General features: G+C 44.1%; 1 protein-coding gene across 2 annotated transcripts in view; it reads left to right on the top strand.

Moving 5' to 3' along the window:
• CCDC93 (CCC complex scaffolding subunit CCDC93) overlaps nucleotides 1-15,844 on the top strand; it is an 89,430-nt gene that overhangs the window by 23,268 nt on the left and 50,318 nt on the right. Inside the window, exons 7-9 of one of the 2 annotated variants that reach the window (XM_081814582.1) lie at nucleotides 6,375-6,475; nucleotides 7,079-7,096; nucleotides 14,392-14,428. In XM_081814582.1, coding sequence (XP_081670708.1) covers nucleotides 6,375-6,475; nucleotides 7,079-7,096; nucleotides 14,392-14,428 — 156 coding nt within the window. The remainder of the gene's footprint in view (nucleotides 1-6,374; nucleotides 6,476-7,078; nucleotides 7,097-14,391; nucleotides 14,429-15,844) is intronic. The other variant, XM_081814583.1, reaches the window with a different exon arrangement.

The raw sequence follows: 15,844 nt of genomic DNA, 5'->3' as shown, positions 1-15,844 counted from the left end.
TGTTTGGCACCCAGTGAGGCGTTTCACAAGCATCGTCTCATTAGCGCCTTTCCAACACTCAGCGAGTTCTATATTATTATTTCTGTTTTATAAATCAGAAAGTTGAAGCCACAAAGGTTAACAAATTCCCTCCATATTTGCAGAAGAGGAAGAGGCAGCAAGATTTTGGTTTTACATCAGACTCCTCAAACACGACAGGTGTGGTGCTCCTCCCATTTCCTCTCTTCACCTGGACTCTGATTTCCCGCATACTCCTGGCACCAGTTTTACAGCAACGATCCTGGCTTATTTCAGGACTCTGAGATGTTACTCATCTAGGTCCCAGAGACTCAGAGGCGTCCAGAGCGGCGAGGTGCTCTTCCACCACCTTGTCAGTCCCCTGCGGGGTTGTTTACTGTGACTTTTCCACTTGAAGACCCTTTGTCCAGCTAGAGAATGTCTGCCAAGTGGAGACAATCCTGTTGTCTTTCTTCATCTACAAACATAATACCAGCAGGCTTTTACTTATTCTTGCTTAGATATAACCTCTTTTTAAAATATAAAAAACATTTTAATATTTTTCAAAATATATAGCTCATTCTTATCCTTAGCCCTCCTTATAGGACTGTTCCAGTCTTTTGTACTTGTCCTTGGTTATGTAGCCCAGCCATTTTGGGGTGCATGATTTTTTGTTTTAAAAAAGCTTCTATGTATTTTGTACTAGTACTTTAGTAATAGTAACAAAAAATGAAGAAATGGGGAAAAATTACAAAGACTAAGTCACCGTGATACCACCAGCCAGAGATAATTACTGATACATATTCCAAGTAGGAAATACAAAGTTAGGGATATCAATACAGAGAATTAGAGATCCCTAAAAATGGCATTATACTGTATATTCTGTTTTATTTTTTGTTCAACAATATAATTGAGGCTGTCTTTCCATGCCAATAATACCTCTGTAGCCTTTTTACGGGCTGTAGATTATTCATTGTGTGGTATTAACTAGCTCACTTTGTATCTTTTTTTTTCTTTTTTCCATTATCTAGGACATTCTTATAGCTAAGTTTTTCCTTTGATCTTTATTTACTTAGGAAACATTGGATGAAATGGAATTGGGTCAGAGGTTATGCCTAAGGCTGTTAGTACCTCTTGGCAGATTGCCAGGCAGAAAGGCTGCTGTGAACTTGAATTTCTGCACTCATCACTTTGGGGTTTTCTCTCTTTGTCTTGGCCTCATTTTTCTTCCTCTTGGGGATTATTCCCAGTACTTTGGCTTTCTTCTTGAATTGTGTTACTTCTTGGCTTCTGCATACCTCCTTTTTACAGAATAGCTAGCTGCTTTGTGGAAGGCTGATGGGAAGTATATTTTCAAAGCACATAAGAAATCAAAACTCTCACCACCCAGGACAGGTCACCCCTTACCACCTTTTCCTTTTCGTGTCATAACATAGTCGCTCGTTTGTCTCACCTAGCATGCTGTTGTACAGCTTACTTCCTCCTTGTCTGAGCTGTCAGCCTTCATATCCCTCAAGTATCTGTTCTGTGCAGTGAGGTCTGTTACTCCCTGTTAACCTTGACTAAGAGTACCTGTCAAATTTTACCCAAAGCTCCAAAAAGTAATTGTTTACTATTCATTGAGCATTTTTTGGTAATGTTTAGAATTTTGTATAAGAATAGAGGGGGGAAAAGGACTCTTAGAACTTCCAGTTTAGTTGAAAGAAATGTTTTGCAGAACTTAATGGGATCCCCTAGGAGACCATGTCATTTGAAGTTATTACTCCAGTGTGTTCTTCCACAGGAAATGCTATGAGGAAGGCCTTTTCATTCACATAAAATATAAATGTGGCTACATACATAAACCAATGTTAGTACATTTTATCAATAATAATATATATACATATGTATATTAAAAGTGTATATTTTAGACTCAGTCGGTTAAGCGTCTGACTCTTGATTCCGGCTCAGAGAGTCTTATTCTTCTCTCCCTTTCCTCTGCCCCTCCCCCCCCCAAAATGTATAGCTGTCTTATCTATCCTAGATATATATATCTCTTAGCTTAGTTATATATTATCTAACTTAGCTCTTACTGTGTGTCAGATACTATGAAATAATCCTTACAATAATTCTACTTGTATCTTTCTTAGAGATGGAAAATCGCAGAGGTTAAAGTAACTTGCCCCAAATCAGACAGGTAGTAGGTTATGGGGTTAGGACCAAAAGCTTGTTTGTCCACGTATTCATTCAGTAATATTAGTTGCACACTCACTGTGTATCAGATCGCACTCTAGGAGGTGAGGTAAAAGCAGTAAGGGAATCAAGGGAATTTGGGGTCTCATCAAGGAAAAAGATATGACCACGAGGGGGCAAGCAGCGCACATAAGCTTTATTGGGGTGATGCTTTGACAGGTTTGCTTGTAAGATGGGGCAGTCAGTCCCTCACAGCAAGCCACCATCCAGAGTTCTAGGCACCGGGGCTGCATCCAGAAGGCGAGGGTAGCAAGGGAACCCCCCAGGGGGTCCTGGAGATTGTCCACGTGCCTCGGTGATGTCACGCAGCAACAGCACAGAGAATCTCTTAGCCAGAGGTCTCTGAAAGAGATCTGCAGCAGTAGTTTTGGGTCTTTACAGTCCCAGGGCTTATCCTATCTTGTTAGCAAATGCAGTTTTGTAGAGTATGCGACATAGACAGGCTGTAAGTGGCTAAAAATCTGCCTCTTTGGGCCATGTTTGAAACAACTGGATGTGTAAAAATTTGACTTTGGCCCTGGCGTGCTTTTGAGCCACTAGGTCTCAGCCTGCTGTGAGGAAATAAACCTAAGAGCCAACGTGCAGAAGCCATCTTTGGCTCCTTTACTTAATACAGTGACCTTAGTCTTACCAGCAAATTATACTGTTCGACTCAAGGAGCCCTGTGGCGGGATGTGTGCCGGTCCTGAAGCTGCAGAGCAGGGCTCATGTGAAAGAGAAGAGAAAGGAAACAAAGTCTGGAGAAAACTGCCTCCCCAGCTCACTTTCCTCCCTGCAGATGTGTTCCCCTCTCCAGAAATAGTTGCCATCCATTGGTCTCCCATTTCCTTCACTTAGTACCCAGGGGCTTTGTTTCATTTGTTGTTTTATTAGCGTGAGAATGGGAAAAAAAAAAAAGCAAGCAAATGTATTTGTCCCAATTATAATAACTTTTTCCTACAGGATCTTTCAGGACATTGGTCTTCATGGTGGAGACATCTGTGGAGCCCCGTGAGGTGAAGCAGAGTTAGTTCGTGGGGCTCCTGGACTGAGGCATGTCTGAGGGTTGAGCCTTGAGAGAATGTGTTGACGTCAGTGGAGGCAAGTCAGGGGAATGTCACTCCCTGCAGACCTGGGTGTGGCCTGGCCCACTGGAGCTCTTAACCAGAGAATGCCAAGTTGGTGATGACTGTCTCACTGCCTGCTCATTATTTCAGAAAGGAGATACCCGCCGTAATTGTGATTAATCTTTGCTGCAGACGCTGCCCCGATGTTGTGCTCTCCCACTTCCCTCCCCTGCCATTTGAAATGTGACTCAGGAATTCTCCTAATTGGTGTCCTGTAGCCAGACCTATAAGGTAGAAATCTGTGACTCTCACACCCTGCTCATGTGTCCTTTAGCACAGAGAACAAGAGCCTGTTCAAGGGCTATTAGTCTAGCCCTGGTTTTACAGAGACGGAAACAGGCCCATTGAAGGGAATTCCCGAGGTCATAGAGCTAGTAAATGGCAGAGACCAGACTAGACATCTGTGGTTCTGACTCTGTTGCTTTAAAGGGTGACTTAGCAATAGTTCTTTAAGTTGGCCTGAAAACCTGACATTTAGGTCCTTGTTATTTAAGCGAACCACTGTAATGATCCATGTGGCAGCCTCAGGTATATGGCGGTCTCATGAGAGGACTCACTTAAGATGGCTGGAGGGTGGCGGGAATGCCCACCAGAAGCAAGTGAGGGTATTGGAAAAACCCTGGGACTAGCAGCCAGGGGACCTAGGGCCAGGCCTAATACTATTTTAGAGATCCTGGACAAATTATTTAATCTCTGCTTCTTCAGTAGTGGAGTGGGGGTAACAGCATCTGCCTTGTCTCTACCTCTGGGAACAGTTATAAAATGCAAAGGTGAGGTGTATATGAGGTGCTTTCAAGTATAAGGAATAATTACACAAAGGCCAACATTGTCACTGTTTCCCAGAATAAAAGGTCCTTATAGCTGCTGGTTTCAGTATGCTATTGTTTTGGAGTCAGTCCTTTTTTTAGAAGAATCCAATTTCCTGTCTTGGGTCATTGACTCTATCGGTGGTAACTAAGGAAGATAGCAGTTAAGCTCAATTATATAGTACTGCTATAATAGAGCTCAGTGAGAATTAAATCATATGTAGTAACTGACGTCATGTGGATTCATTATATGTTGCATTTCCCCATGATTCTGTTTTACATTATTTATAGCTTCCTATTCGTGTAGACACCAGCAGCAAACTAGGAATTATTTCTGGCGGCAAGTCATAAGAACAACACTCCAGCATCATCCCAGACCCTAGTCCATTCCTTTTCTTTTACAGAATTGTTAAAATTACATAGTATGTGTTACAAAAGGATGTTTTTCTGTATGTTTGAAACTTTTCGTAATAAAAAGTAAAATAACAAAGTTAACAAGAATTATCATGGGAGGTACAATTCTACTTGGAATAAAAATACCACTATCTGAAGAAACCTGATAGTAGTGCTTGTCCTAGTGATGTCCAGGTAGAGGTTACTTGTGATGAACTCTGGTCGTGGAGAAGAAAAGATCCAGGGACGAACAACTGGAATACCTTCCTTGCATAAATATTTGCCTACTTGCACCCAGAGCCCTGAACACATTTTACTAAGATATTATTTGACTGCCAGCTCGACACTCAAGAAGGACATTCATTTGGGGCGGCATGCTAAATCAGGTCATCTAGGGGTAAAGAACTACATTAATTGAGCACCTACTACATGCCACATGCTTTCTTCAAGAAATACTATGTTTCAGAATGTGTCCTATACAAAATAGATCTATGTTTGCTTCTACATTTATAATTAAATCACACTCTAGTAATTTTAAAAGTCAGTGAAAGTTGGTAGAGCATTTTGTGTTTTTATACACTTTTTTTTTTTTTAATAAACTTCAGCCTGGTACTTTTGTAAAAAAGATATTATTGCTGAAGGGTTTGTATCTACTCTTCTTTTCTGCTGTTAGAGTCTAGGAATTGAAATCTCCTTTACCATTTAAGGAATTTTTTTTAAGGATTCTGGGTTAACCTATACACCTGTGATTGTTTAACTGGTTTGTGGCCCTGGGTGGTGGAAAGGTCTGGATATGCAGTGACAAGAAAATTTGTATTTTTTTCTGGAAAATTTTATTAAGGAATAAAAAAATCTGAATAGAGAGATAAACCTTGCTTCTCAAGACAAGATTCAATATTATAAATATGCCAGTTCTTTCCAAAATAATCTATAAATTTGGTGTGATTCTAATCAAAACTCAACAGTTATTTATTATGAACCTGACAAGTTGATGCTAGAATTCATTTGAAAGAGAGAATGTTTAACAATAGCCAGGAAATTTGAAAAAGAACAGTGGAGACAGGATAAAGGTTCATAAAGCAAGAGGAATTAAAGAGGGTAACATTGGTACATGTTATACATGTATGCCATTTCAGATCTGGGGAAGGCTGGACTATTAAATTGATGATGTTGGGATTCTTAATTTTCCATTCAGGAAAAAAAGCTTCTGAATAGATTAAAAAGCTAAGTATAACCTATACAAGTAACATACGAGAACTTTTTTTTTTTTTTTTTTTTACAATCCCTGGTAATAAGAAGTAAGATATAAAATGATTGATAAGTTTGACCACATAAAATATTAAAATGCCATAGGACAAAAGAAACACGAAGGGGGCGCCTTGGTGGCTCAGTCAGTTGAGTGTCCGACTCTTGGTTTCTGCTCAGGTTGTGATCTCAGGGTCATGGGATTGAGACCCGCATCGGGCTCCATGCTCAGTGGGGAGTCTGCTTAGGGATTCTCTCTCTCCCCCTCCCTCTGCCCTTCCCCCCACACTCGCTCGCTCTCTCCCTCTCTCTAAAAATAAGTGAATAAATCTTAAAAAAAAAAAAAACAAAAAAAAACACCAAGTTAAAGTTGACAAGCAATATCTTGAGTGGAAATACTTGCTACCTATATGAATGTCAAAGGAGCAGACTCCTTGAAGGCGGCCACCCTTCTCCTGTTCTCCTGCGGGAGGCGGGCACACTCACCATGATGGGGAAAGACTTGCTTCCCTAACTGGCTGGATGCACCCAGCAGGCAGTTCAGAAGGAGAGTGTTCTCACACTCAGTAAGTCGTCTGTCTCATCCACTTCTTAGGATGTTTACAAGCCCCGTCGGAAATACAAACGCCAACAGGGAGCAGAAGAGCTGCTCGATGAAGAATCTCGAGTCCATGCCACGCTTTTGGAATATGGCAGGTAATGAAGGGGACCCAGCCTGAGGTGTCTATTTTATAAAACCCTTGAGAAGAAAAATTGATTTGGATTGCTTCATTGAGATTAATTTGGTTGGTTTTTTTTTACCTGACATTTTACTGTTTTTGGCTTGAGATTTCCATCACCAGGGACTTTTCTCTCTGGGTAGCTTCCCTGATGATGGTGGAGGCCTGATCTTTGCAGTTCCCCTCCGGAAATATGTGTGTAACTGTGCGCCCTGGCTCTGCCCTCCTGGGGATTTGAGGTGTTTGAGGGTATTTGCAGAGGCCAGGAGTGGTCTGCCCTTCATGCCCCTGCCATTCGTTAAAATCTTCAGGGAAAATTACAGAATTGAAAACAATTACGGTAGTTCTAAGTGTTAGAGTAATAGTTTTGGTTTCCCGTGAGGGATTGTCCTGAGCAGGAAGATGAAGAATTTAGAAATATTTTATCACTTCTTAATAACCTTCCTAATTTTTTAAAAAGCCATTTATCTTTTATCCTCATTTTTTACTTAAAAAGCACACAAAGAAGTACTGTCCTCATTGAATTTCTTGGTTGACCTTGGGTATTAACCTTCATTTATGTCCTGCGTTTTCTACATAGGATAACTGATCCCTGGATGTGAGTATGGCTCCTTGTGCTTCCTTTCTTTAATCTGGGAGTGGTTGCTATATGCTGCTCTGCCTCATAACCCAGCCCTCCTTGGGCGGCTGGGACTAACAGCTCGCCTCCCCGAGTGAGCATCAGAAGGCTTACCCCGTCTGAGGCACCAGACACAACTGGAAGGAAGTTAGGCTTCATTGGCTTCAATACCTCATCTTTCAAATGGAAAAAATTTCCCAAAAAAGTTGCCACCTTTTTTTTTTTTTTTCTTCTTTTTCTTGTTGAGGGGCTTGTGTGGTGTCAGGTCCGTCCTTCCTAGGAATGAAAGCTAGTCTGTTTCATTCAGAGGAAGGTGTTAGTGCTGGCCCTCAGCCGGGTCCGATGGCTGCTCCACAGCTCCCCAGTCGTGACTGTGAATTGAACTCCTCTTCAGAGTCAGGCACCACCAGACCATCTACATAATTTGTGGGGCCCAGGATAAAATAAGAATTACTAGTAATGACTAATTATTAAGAATTTCAAGGGGCGCCTGTGGCAGTCATTAAGCATCTGCCTTCGGCACAGGTCATGATCCCAGGGTCCTGGAATCAAGCCCCACGTTGGGCTCCTGCTTGGCGGGGAGCCTACTTCTCCCTCTCCCACTCCCCTTGCTTGTGTTCCCTCTCTCACTGTGTCTCTCTCTGACCAATAAATAAAAATTAAAAAAAAAAAAAAATTTCAAGACAGCAACAAAAACCAGGTGTGGGGCCCTTCTGAGCTGTATGCCCTGGGCACTGCGACGGGGTTTTCCAGCCAAGCCCCAGCTGTAGGTGGGCAGGTGAGGCCGCACGGCTCTAGGTGAGCCACAGCTGGAGAGACAACCTCCCTGGGTGTCCCATGTTCCAGGGCCAAAGAATACTCAGGGGAATGTTATGGTTTTCTTAGTTTGTATTGTTCATAGCTCCATTTTTGCCCATTGTCATGGATACTCAGACGCTCCTGGGGGTGAAGAGGAGTCAGAGATTCGGTGAATTGTCCACCTTACCGAGACCAGGCTGACAATATTTCCCTGTTTTGAAATTCTCAGTTTTAAACTGGCTCTTTTGCGTGTGTCATAGAGGGTAGTCATTATTGTCAAGTGATGGCTGGGTAACTTCAGGACGCCCCTGCCCATCCTCACGAGTGGTTGGTGCGGTTGGAGTCCAGAGCCTGGCGGGGCTTTCTTTAGGGAAGGGAGCAATGCACAGGTTTTCTTCGTGACTCCTCTCAAATTTGGAGTGCAAGAAAGAGCAGAGTGTGTCAACGTCCATCTTGGTTCCTGTTGGTGGGGTCAGGCTGATTTCTGCTGAGTTCCAAGCTTAGGGTAGGTGTTCGATGAAGGATTCTGTTTTTTTAGGAGAGAAGTTATTTTACTCTTTTTTAGCTTTCCTGATGAGGAGAGGCTGAGTTTGTGAGAAGTGGGGAAGTGGATACTTAGGACATTCTGATGGTTTAATTAGCTCAACTCCCTTTTTTGAGAATGGTAAAGACAGCGTTAGAAAATTTAAAAAGTAACTTGCCCAAAGTCAACTATTAACTACTCTTAAGAATTATTAAGAGCCTCACACTGGAACTTGAACTCAGGTTTGTTGGACCCTCATAGCATGCTTTTATCATTAGCTCCAGGTATTGTTTGAGTCTCCAGGGGAAGTTTGGCTTCTGGTTTTAGAAACACAGGCCCAGTCTTTGTTGTTTGGTCTGACACAGAACAAGAGGCGAGTGCTTATTAAAACTGATGGAGCAAATTGGACAAAACTTAAAGCCCCAGCAAGTGTTCATTTCATTCCCTCTCCTTGGGAAGGCCCTCCCCTCCTTTCTGGCCATCAGACTTTCTCCTCAGTGTTCGGTCAGTACTGTCCCCTAGACAAATGGTCTTGCCCATTAAATGAGGATTACATACCAATACACACGTGAAGAAATCTAAGTAGTTTGTCCTGTGCAGAAAACAGTAAACGTCGACTGCTAGGCTCTGTCATCAGCATCAGCAGCAGCAACAGTTTTCAGTTCTCAAATGCCCTTAAATATGACCTGTAGATTCAAATGCGCCTCTCCTGGGCACCTGGGTGGCTCAGATGGTTAAGCGTCTGCCTTCAGCTCAGGTCATGATCCCAGAGTCCTGGGATCGAGTCCCGCATCAGGCTCCCTCCTCCTTGGGAGCCTGCTTCTCCCTCTGCCTCTCTCTCTCTCTCTCTGTCTGTCATGAATAAATAAATAAAATCTTTAAAAAAACAAAAAAACAAATGCGCCTCTCCTTTTAGTTCTCCTTGTCCCTGTGCTCTGTACCCCTAGCACTAGCCCTCCCCCGCCCTGCGAGAAGTGTCACCCACTCTTCCTCCCTCCCTTCCCCAGTCAAGCAAGGCTGGGCCTCCACTGGCCCTGGGACTCACCCTCCTCCATCCTGTCTCTCCCGTCAGTGTGAACATCATGGCACCCCTAATTACTCATCCCCACTTAGGAATCCACATCCCCCATCTCTTGTCAGTGGCTCTGGTTTTCTGTCTATCTCACCTCTTGATAAGAGGGCAAGTATTTTGTCTCCTGGAGTAAGAAGGTCTGAAACTCTTTGGGGTTGAAGGTTACTCATTAGCCTAGGCCCACAGTGCATCTGGCTTTGAGGTCAGCATTCCAGCATCTTCCACCTTTTTTGACTTACTTGCTGAAATGAAGTTGGACTTTGAGCCCCGTCAGCCATGCTGAAGGCCTTAAGGTCTGTGTGTGCCTGTTCATGTTTGGATAGATTGGTTTAAGTGTTATGGTATTGGAAAAACAAGACTCATGGTTTTGATTTTAGACTTAAACAAAATTGCAAGTCTATCGTATTTCAGTTTTGTTACGGGTCCAGTCAGCTTTGAGGAGCTAAATTAAAACACCTAACCATGCTATAAAATTGCTGCTGTGGAGAAATGCATTTTATATGCGGTATATTTGACTTTGTTAAAAACCATAATTCAACCGAGTACATTTGACAGTCTAATTGGCTTTATTAAGTGATTCATGAATCCAGCAGCCTTCCATGTAGCAAGTAAAGATGAGCTCCCAGGAGCTGTACAAAATGGGAGGTTTTTATAGGAAGGAGGGTAGGGTAAGAAGTTATTAACAAAAGAAAACAAAGAATTGTTTCAGGCAAGGTCACCTTCCTTTAGCGGGAAGAGATGGGGTCTTATTAGGTGATTACCTCATCTTCCTTTGGAGGATGGAGAGGGCCCTTGTGACAGATTACCTCTTTGGTGCTGACCAGAAAATTCCAGATTGATTAGCTTGAAATTCCACTCCTGGAGGGGTTGACACTGCAATTGAGTCTTGGTTTGCTGTCACAGGGCAAGTGACTGTACCTTGGGCCTGTGGCTTTCTCTAACAACTTGGAGGTGGAATTTTGAAGCATAACCACTAGAATACTGGCATTAGCCTATTCCACACTATTTGAGGCCTAATTTTAGTTGCTTTGAAGTCATTCTGTACTTAGTAAATGAAATATGACATGACTCTCCCAACCTGTTTGTATCCTCTGTGATGGCAAGGCCTGTGACATGCTTATAGAAAGTATTTAGTAAATCAGTAAATGCTTGTGGAATGAATGAAGAACGGAGTCCACAGTCCTTAGTATTTAGGGCTTTTTTATGCCCCTGTTGTGTTCAGGATTCCAGATAGTTTGATATCTGACTTAATTTGCCCTGTGGCAGTTGTTTTTGAAGGTTAGTTTATTTTCTAGAATTACCAATACGATAGTATTAGCCATATGTGGCTCTTGAGCACTTGAAGTATGACCAGTGTGACTCAAGAACAGAATTTTAATTTTAATTAAGTTACATTTAAATTAATTAGTTAATTTATTATTTATTATTAGTTAATTAATTAGTTAGTTATTGGAAAAGTTTAAGTTTGAAATAACTTGAATATGTAAACCTACTAATTCAAAGTTATCTATTTGGCTCTTGTTAGCATTTTTTTTTTTTCAGACTGTGCTGTTCTAGAAGATGTACATCCTTGATGTTAAAGATCAAGTGTGAGGTGTAGGATATGAGGAAGTAAAGGGGGGGTAAGAAGCTGGAGTTCTGTCAGTGCTGACAGCGTAGGACATCAGCAGGGCTGGTGGGTCAGAGCTAACACAGGGAAAGGTGGAAACAGATTAAAGCTTCTGGCAGCACCGATCAGGCTGGTACTTGTGAGGAAAGAGCAGGGCAGACAGGGAAAGAGGAGAGGGAGGTGGGAGGGTAGAGCAGCATACCTATGAAAGATAGAAGTAAATGCTTTGTAATAGAAATAAGTTGAAGCATCCCCTTGTTCTTTGTGAGGGATGATAGGCCAGAAAGGGATACCATGTTCTCCTGGTGAAGCTCAAACAACGTGGAAGTCTCCCAGAGACATCTTGACCAGTGAACATAATGAGGCAGGCATTAATAGGCGACCGAGGACAGCTCTTTGTCATGGAAGCCTTCTCACCATGTCACGTGGTGAAGGAGACGTTCAGAAAAATCAGATGGACTCTACTCATTCAGCATACATTTATTGAGTACCTACTATGTGCCAAGCGCTGTCCTAGGTGCTGTGGGTACAAAAGCGAATGGAGCTGTCTGAAACATGCTAAGTGAAGAAGCCAATTATAGATGGCCACCTAAGATTCTGTAAATATGATTATGTTCAGAATAGGCGAATCCATCAAATGACAGAAAACCAATGAGTGGTAGCCAGGGACTGGAGAGGGGGAATTGGGACTAACTGCTGATAGGTATGGCGTTTCTTTCTGGAGTGGTGGAACTGTTCTGGAATTAGATAGTGGTGATGGTTGAACAAATAGTGAATCCACTAAAAGCCACTGGAGTATATAGTTTCAAATGGTAAATATTATGTGATACAAATCATATCTCAGTTTAAAAAACGATTAAAAAAAAAAAAATGAGTGAAGCACTCCCTCCAGGAGCTCAACAGACAGATTTATAGGATTAGATGTAATTATTGTAGCCTGTGGGATGAGCGCACTGGTTCCTAACCTAGGCCTTTGGGTGGTCAGAAGGGTCTTCCCACAACCTGTGTCTTTACAAAGGAGTAGAAGGGGCAGTAACTGAGTCACTCACATTTAGTTGTTTACTGCTTTATTTGGAAAATCCAAAAAGTTTTGGGTCCTTAGATGAGGACTCTCTGCCTGAGGGTATGTCATCTGCCCTACGGGTCTCCACAGACTAAGCACCTGGAAAACGAAGGAACACCCAAGGTGCAAGGTTACTTCTAGGAGTGGGGAACTGTGGTAAGACCCTCTATTGGTCAGGGTTCTGACCAACCAGGGTTCCTCCAGCTAGTTTCAGCAACAGGGGTTGACTCCATGGATCCTTGGGAAGGTTTGAGAGGTGGGATCCAGGCTGAACCGGGGTCACTTCCCAGGCAGCACATCGGAACCGGGCCTCCCAAGGATGCTGCTTCTGCTTCCACCGTGGCGCAGCCAACTGGTGGCCTGTGGGGTGGGGATGCCGGCCTCACGGCTGCTGACAAAAAAACCATGCCACCTCGGCCCAAATCAGGATGCTGCCACCACAGCTGCTGGCCCCAGAGCCAGGTCACCTCTGTGATCCACAGCAGCACAACACACCTGTGTGCTCAGCTGGCTACTGCACATTCACATTGCCAGGAAGCGCACCTGATTGGTGGGGCCTATGTCGCATCCCAAGCCCTGGGTGCAAGGGAGTAGAGAAAATAGAGTCTTTGGGGCTCCTGGGTGGCTCAGTCAGTTAAGCGTCCAACTCCTGATTTTGGCTCAGGTCATGATCCCAGGGTCCTGAGATGGAGGGCTGCCTCGGGCTCTGCACTCAGAGTGGAGCCTGCTGGAGATTCTCTCTCTCCCTCTCCCTCTGCCCTTCCCCCCCACTAAAAAAAAAAAGAAGAAAAAGAAAATAGAGTCTTTTGTTTCCCAGCCTCTGCAGTATAGGAAGATGCAGTAGACATTGTGGAAATAATGCACAGAATCTGTCCTAGGGTCCTTTAGAAACTGTGTATGAACACTCCGAATTTACCTTCAGTTGGCTGCACTTCGTACCTGGACATTTATGCTGAATGAATGGGCACACTGCCCGGGTGGGACTCTGTGGTCTCTCCAGTTATATGACAGCCTACTACAAGGCTAGGTGATGCTTTGGCTTCTTGATTCCTGCATGTTCTTCCACTTCTGTTGAGTTTATTTGTTCAACATACATTAGAAATACAAAATGTAAAAAAAAGTAGCTCCCATGCCGTCTGGGGAAAGGATGCAGACAGGCACACAGACTGTTGGACGTGATCGCCATCTGGGAGGTGGGGGGAACACGTGCAGAGGAGGTGGCTTGAGAGCTGAGGTGTGGGCGCGGATGGAAAGTAGGAGAAGGGCACAGTGTGTGCACAGCTCTCTGTCAGGCCGTGGATGCACAGGAGCTTGTCAGGTGAGGAGGTGAGGCTAGGAGGTTGCTGGGCAGAGCCATGGAAGGGAAGCCCTAATGAAGGTGCCCAGAGGGAAGAGGCCCGCCATTGACGCGTGTAGATGAGGCCACTGGGAAGCTGGAGAGGGAGTGAGGAAGAGTGGGGGTGCAGTGAGGCTGGGGACCAGCGCACCAGCCCAGCGGGTGAGGCATGGCGTGAGTGAGGGTAAAGCAGGGGTCCTTCATTTGCTTTTCTTAAATGGCCGCATGTACCTTTATCTCTTTAGAAACTACTTGAAGGTAAGTGAGGTGTGGTGTTTTGCATCATGCTTTTTGTTTTAGGTCGAATGGTTTTTGCATTGTTACACTTGCTTTAAAAAAAAAGAACCTAAAAATAAACTAATTTAAACTAAAGTGCATTTGTGAGTTTCTTTGAATTTAAGGTTGCCTGAAGTGAACACATAACATTGTTGGCATCATGCTTGGGCTACGTCTGAGAATGGAAAATGGGCCGGACTCCAGGTTCTGAGCATAATCATTAGAGAGCATCCTTAGCCCGGGCAAATATACTCACATTTGTTTATACAGAAAGTTTTAAGGCTTTTAGCTTAAACTTTGGGCCTGAAATACAGCTCCTAATTCAAAGAGTAATGGTTATACTTAAAGAGAATATTGCACTCTGCGCCCTCTGAGAATTCCCATTTATAGTATTCGTGTGGCAAATAGAATGGCTGGCCCTTTATTCAAAAACAGTGGAATATGTCTGTGGTTCAGGCACTTAAGACCTTTTCTCCAGTTACCATATGGTCTAAATTTTCTTTGGTGCTTTTCATATAAAAATCCAACCAAAATGCATTGGCCAAATTTGTGTGACTTTTGAATAGTAATTGAACTCCCCTTTTTTGTGGCCTGCAGGAGATACGGATTTAGCCGCCAGAGCAAAACAGAGAAGGTAAGAAAAGCAAGGATAACGGGAGAGAACATTGGAGAGCTGGAAGCGCCCCTCCCCTTTGCCTCTGTCTGACCCCGACAGGCCGCCTGTCTAGCAAGAGTCGGGGGGATGGCGGCACTGTGGCGCACCGGGCTCCGGTCCCTGGGCAACCCGGGGCAGCGGGGACGTGGCAGCTACCTGGGCCCCTGCATCTCCCTTCTCGTAGCTGCGGCATGCTGCCTTTGCAGGCCAGAGAGCAGCAGCCTCGTGGAAGGCCTGGGAGTGAAGGGTGATGGGAATCATGGCCCCAGGGCCAACCAGGTGGGCTCTCCTAACTCCAGAGGTGTGAAGATGAAGTCCGCTTCAGGGCCCTGAGCACTGCCCCCTTGATGAGGGAGACCCTAGACAGGTGTGAGCAGGTGCTGCCAGTGACATAGAACACAGCCATGTATCGCAGGCCTGCCCTAAGACACCCTAGTGTGGAAAACTCAGGTAAGTCAAGGTGGCGTTTCTGACTTCACAGAGCAGTCTCAGAAATCTCCCTTAATTTATATATTTACTGATGACCCTTAATTGTCGGCTGCAGGGCAGTCATGTAAATCTTACAGTGCCAAACCCTTACTGTGTTTGTTCAGGGCTCTGCATGTATTTTTTTTTTTCACTTACTTCTCTGAACAACTCTATGAAGAAGACACTACCTTTTTTCAGAAAAGCCGAGGTCAGAAAGCTGTGAGGCTCAAAGAGGCTCCGGGATTTGTCCAAGATCACATAAGCCCTTAAAGTGCCATAATAAGAATCTGAACCCAGGCAGGTCTGTGTGACATCAAAGCCTGTGCTCTTGACCACTGCCTTTTAAATAATGAAGTGCTAACTAAAGTTGTCAGTGGCCTCTTAAAAAGCAGAGTCCTAAAAAAAAAAAAAGAAAAAAAAAGCAGAGTCCTAGAGTCCGAGATCTTTGGGTACCCTTTTTTTCCTCGTTCCCCAGCAGACGCCCAGAGTTTCTTGCATTGGACACTTCCTCCCTCTGCTCTGTTCTCCGGCCACCCCCCACCCCCCTCTGTCCAGAACCCCTATCCTTCAGTCCCTCCAGAAAGCCTGCCCTGGCTCCCAGCCTCTCACCACGTTACGTGGTGGTTGCTGTCTCAGTCAGCGGAGGGCACGGATGGTGACTGGGAGCGTGTGTGCTGAAGCCAGGCTGGCTGGTTTCAGATCCCTCCCCTGCATGACTTCGGACGGTGTACCGACTCGCCGTGCCTTAGCTCGCAGCATTGGTGGGAAGACTGACTCATCACACAGGAGATATTTAGTAAGCACTAGCTATTTTATCAGTGGCGTTCATTTATTTATCATCGATTAGGATAGCTTCTTTCTTGGTCTTCTCGTCATTTACTTTTTCCACAGTGGTGTTTTTATTCCGAACTAAACAGTCATTTCCTC

The sequence above is a fragment of the Leptonychotes weddellii genome, chromosome 3 (assembly GCF_054177405.1).
Source record: "Leptonychotes weddellii isolate Sample4059 chromosome 3, ASM5417740v2, whole genome shotgun sequence".
Lineage (NCBI taxonomy): Eukaryota > Metazoa > Chordata > Mammalia > Carnivora > Phocidae > Leptonychotes > Leptonychotes weddellii.
Note: the sequence above shows the minus strand (reverse complement) of the source record. Positions and strands in the feature narration are given on the sequence as shown.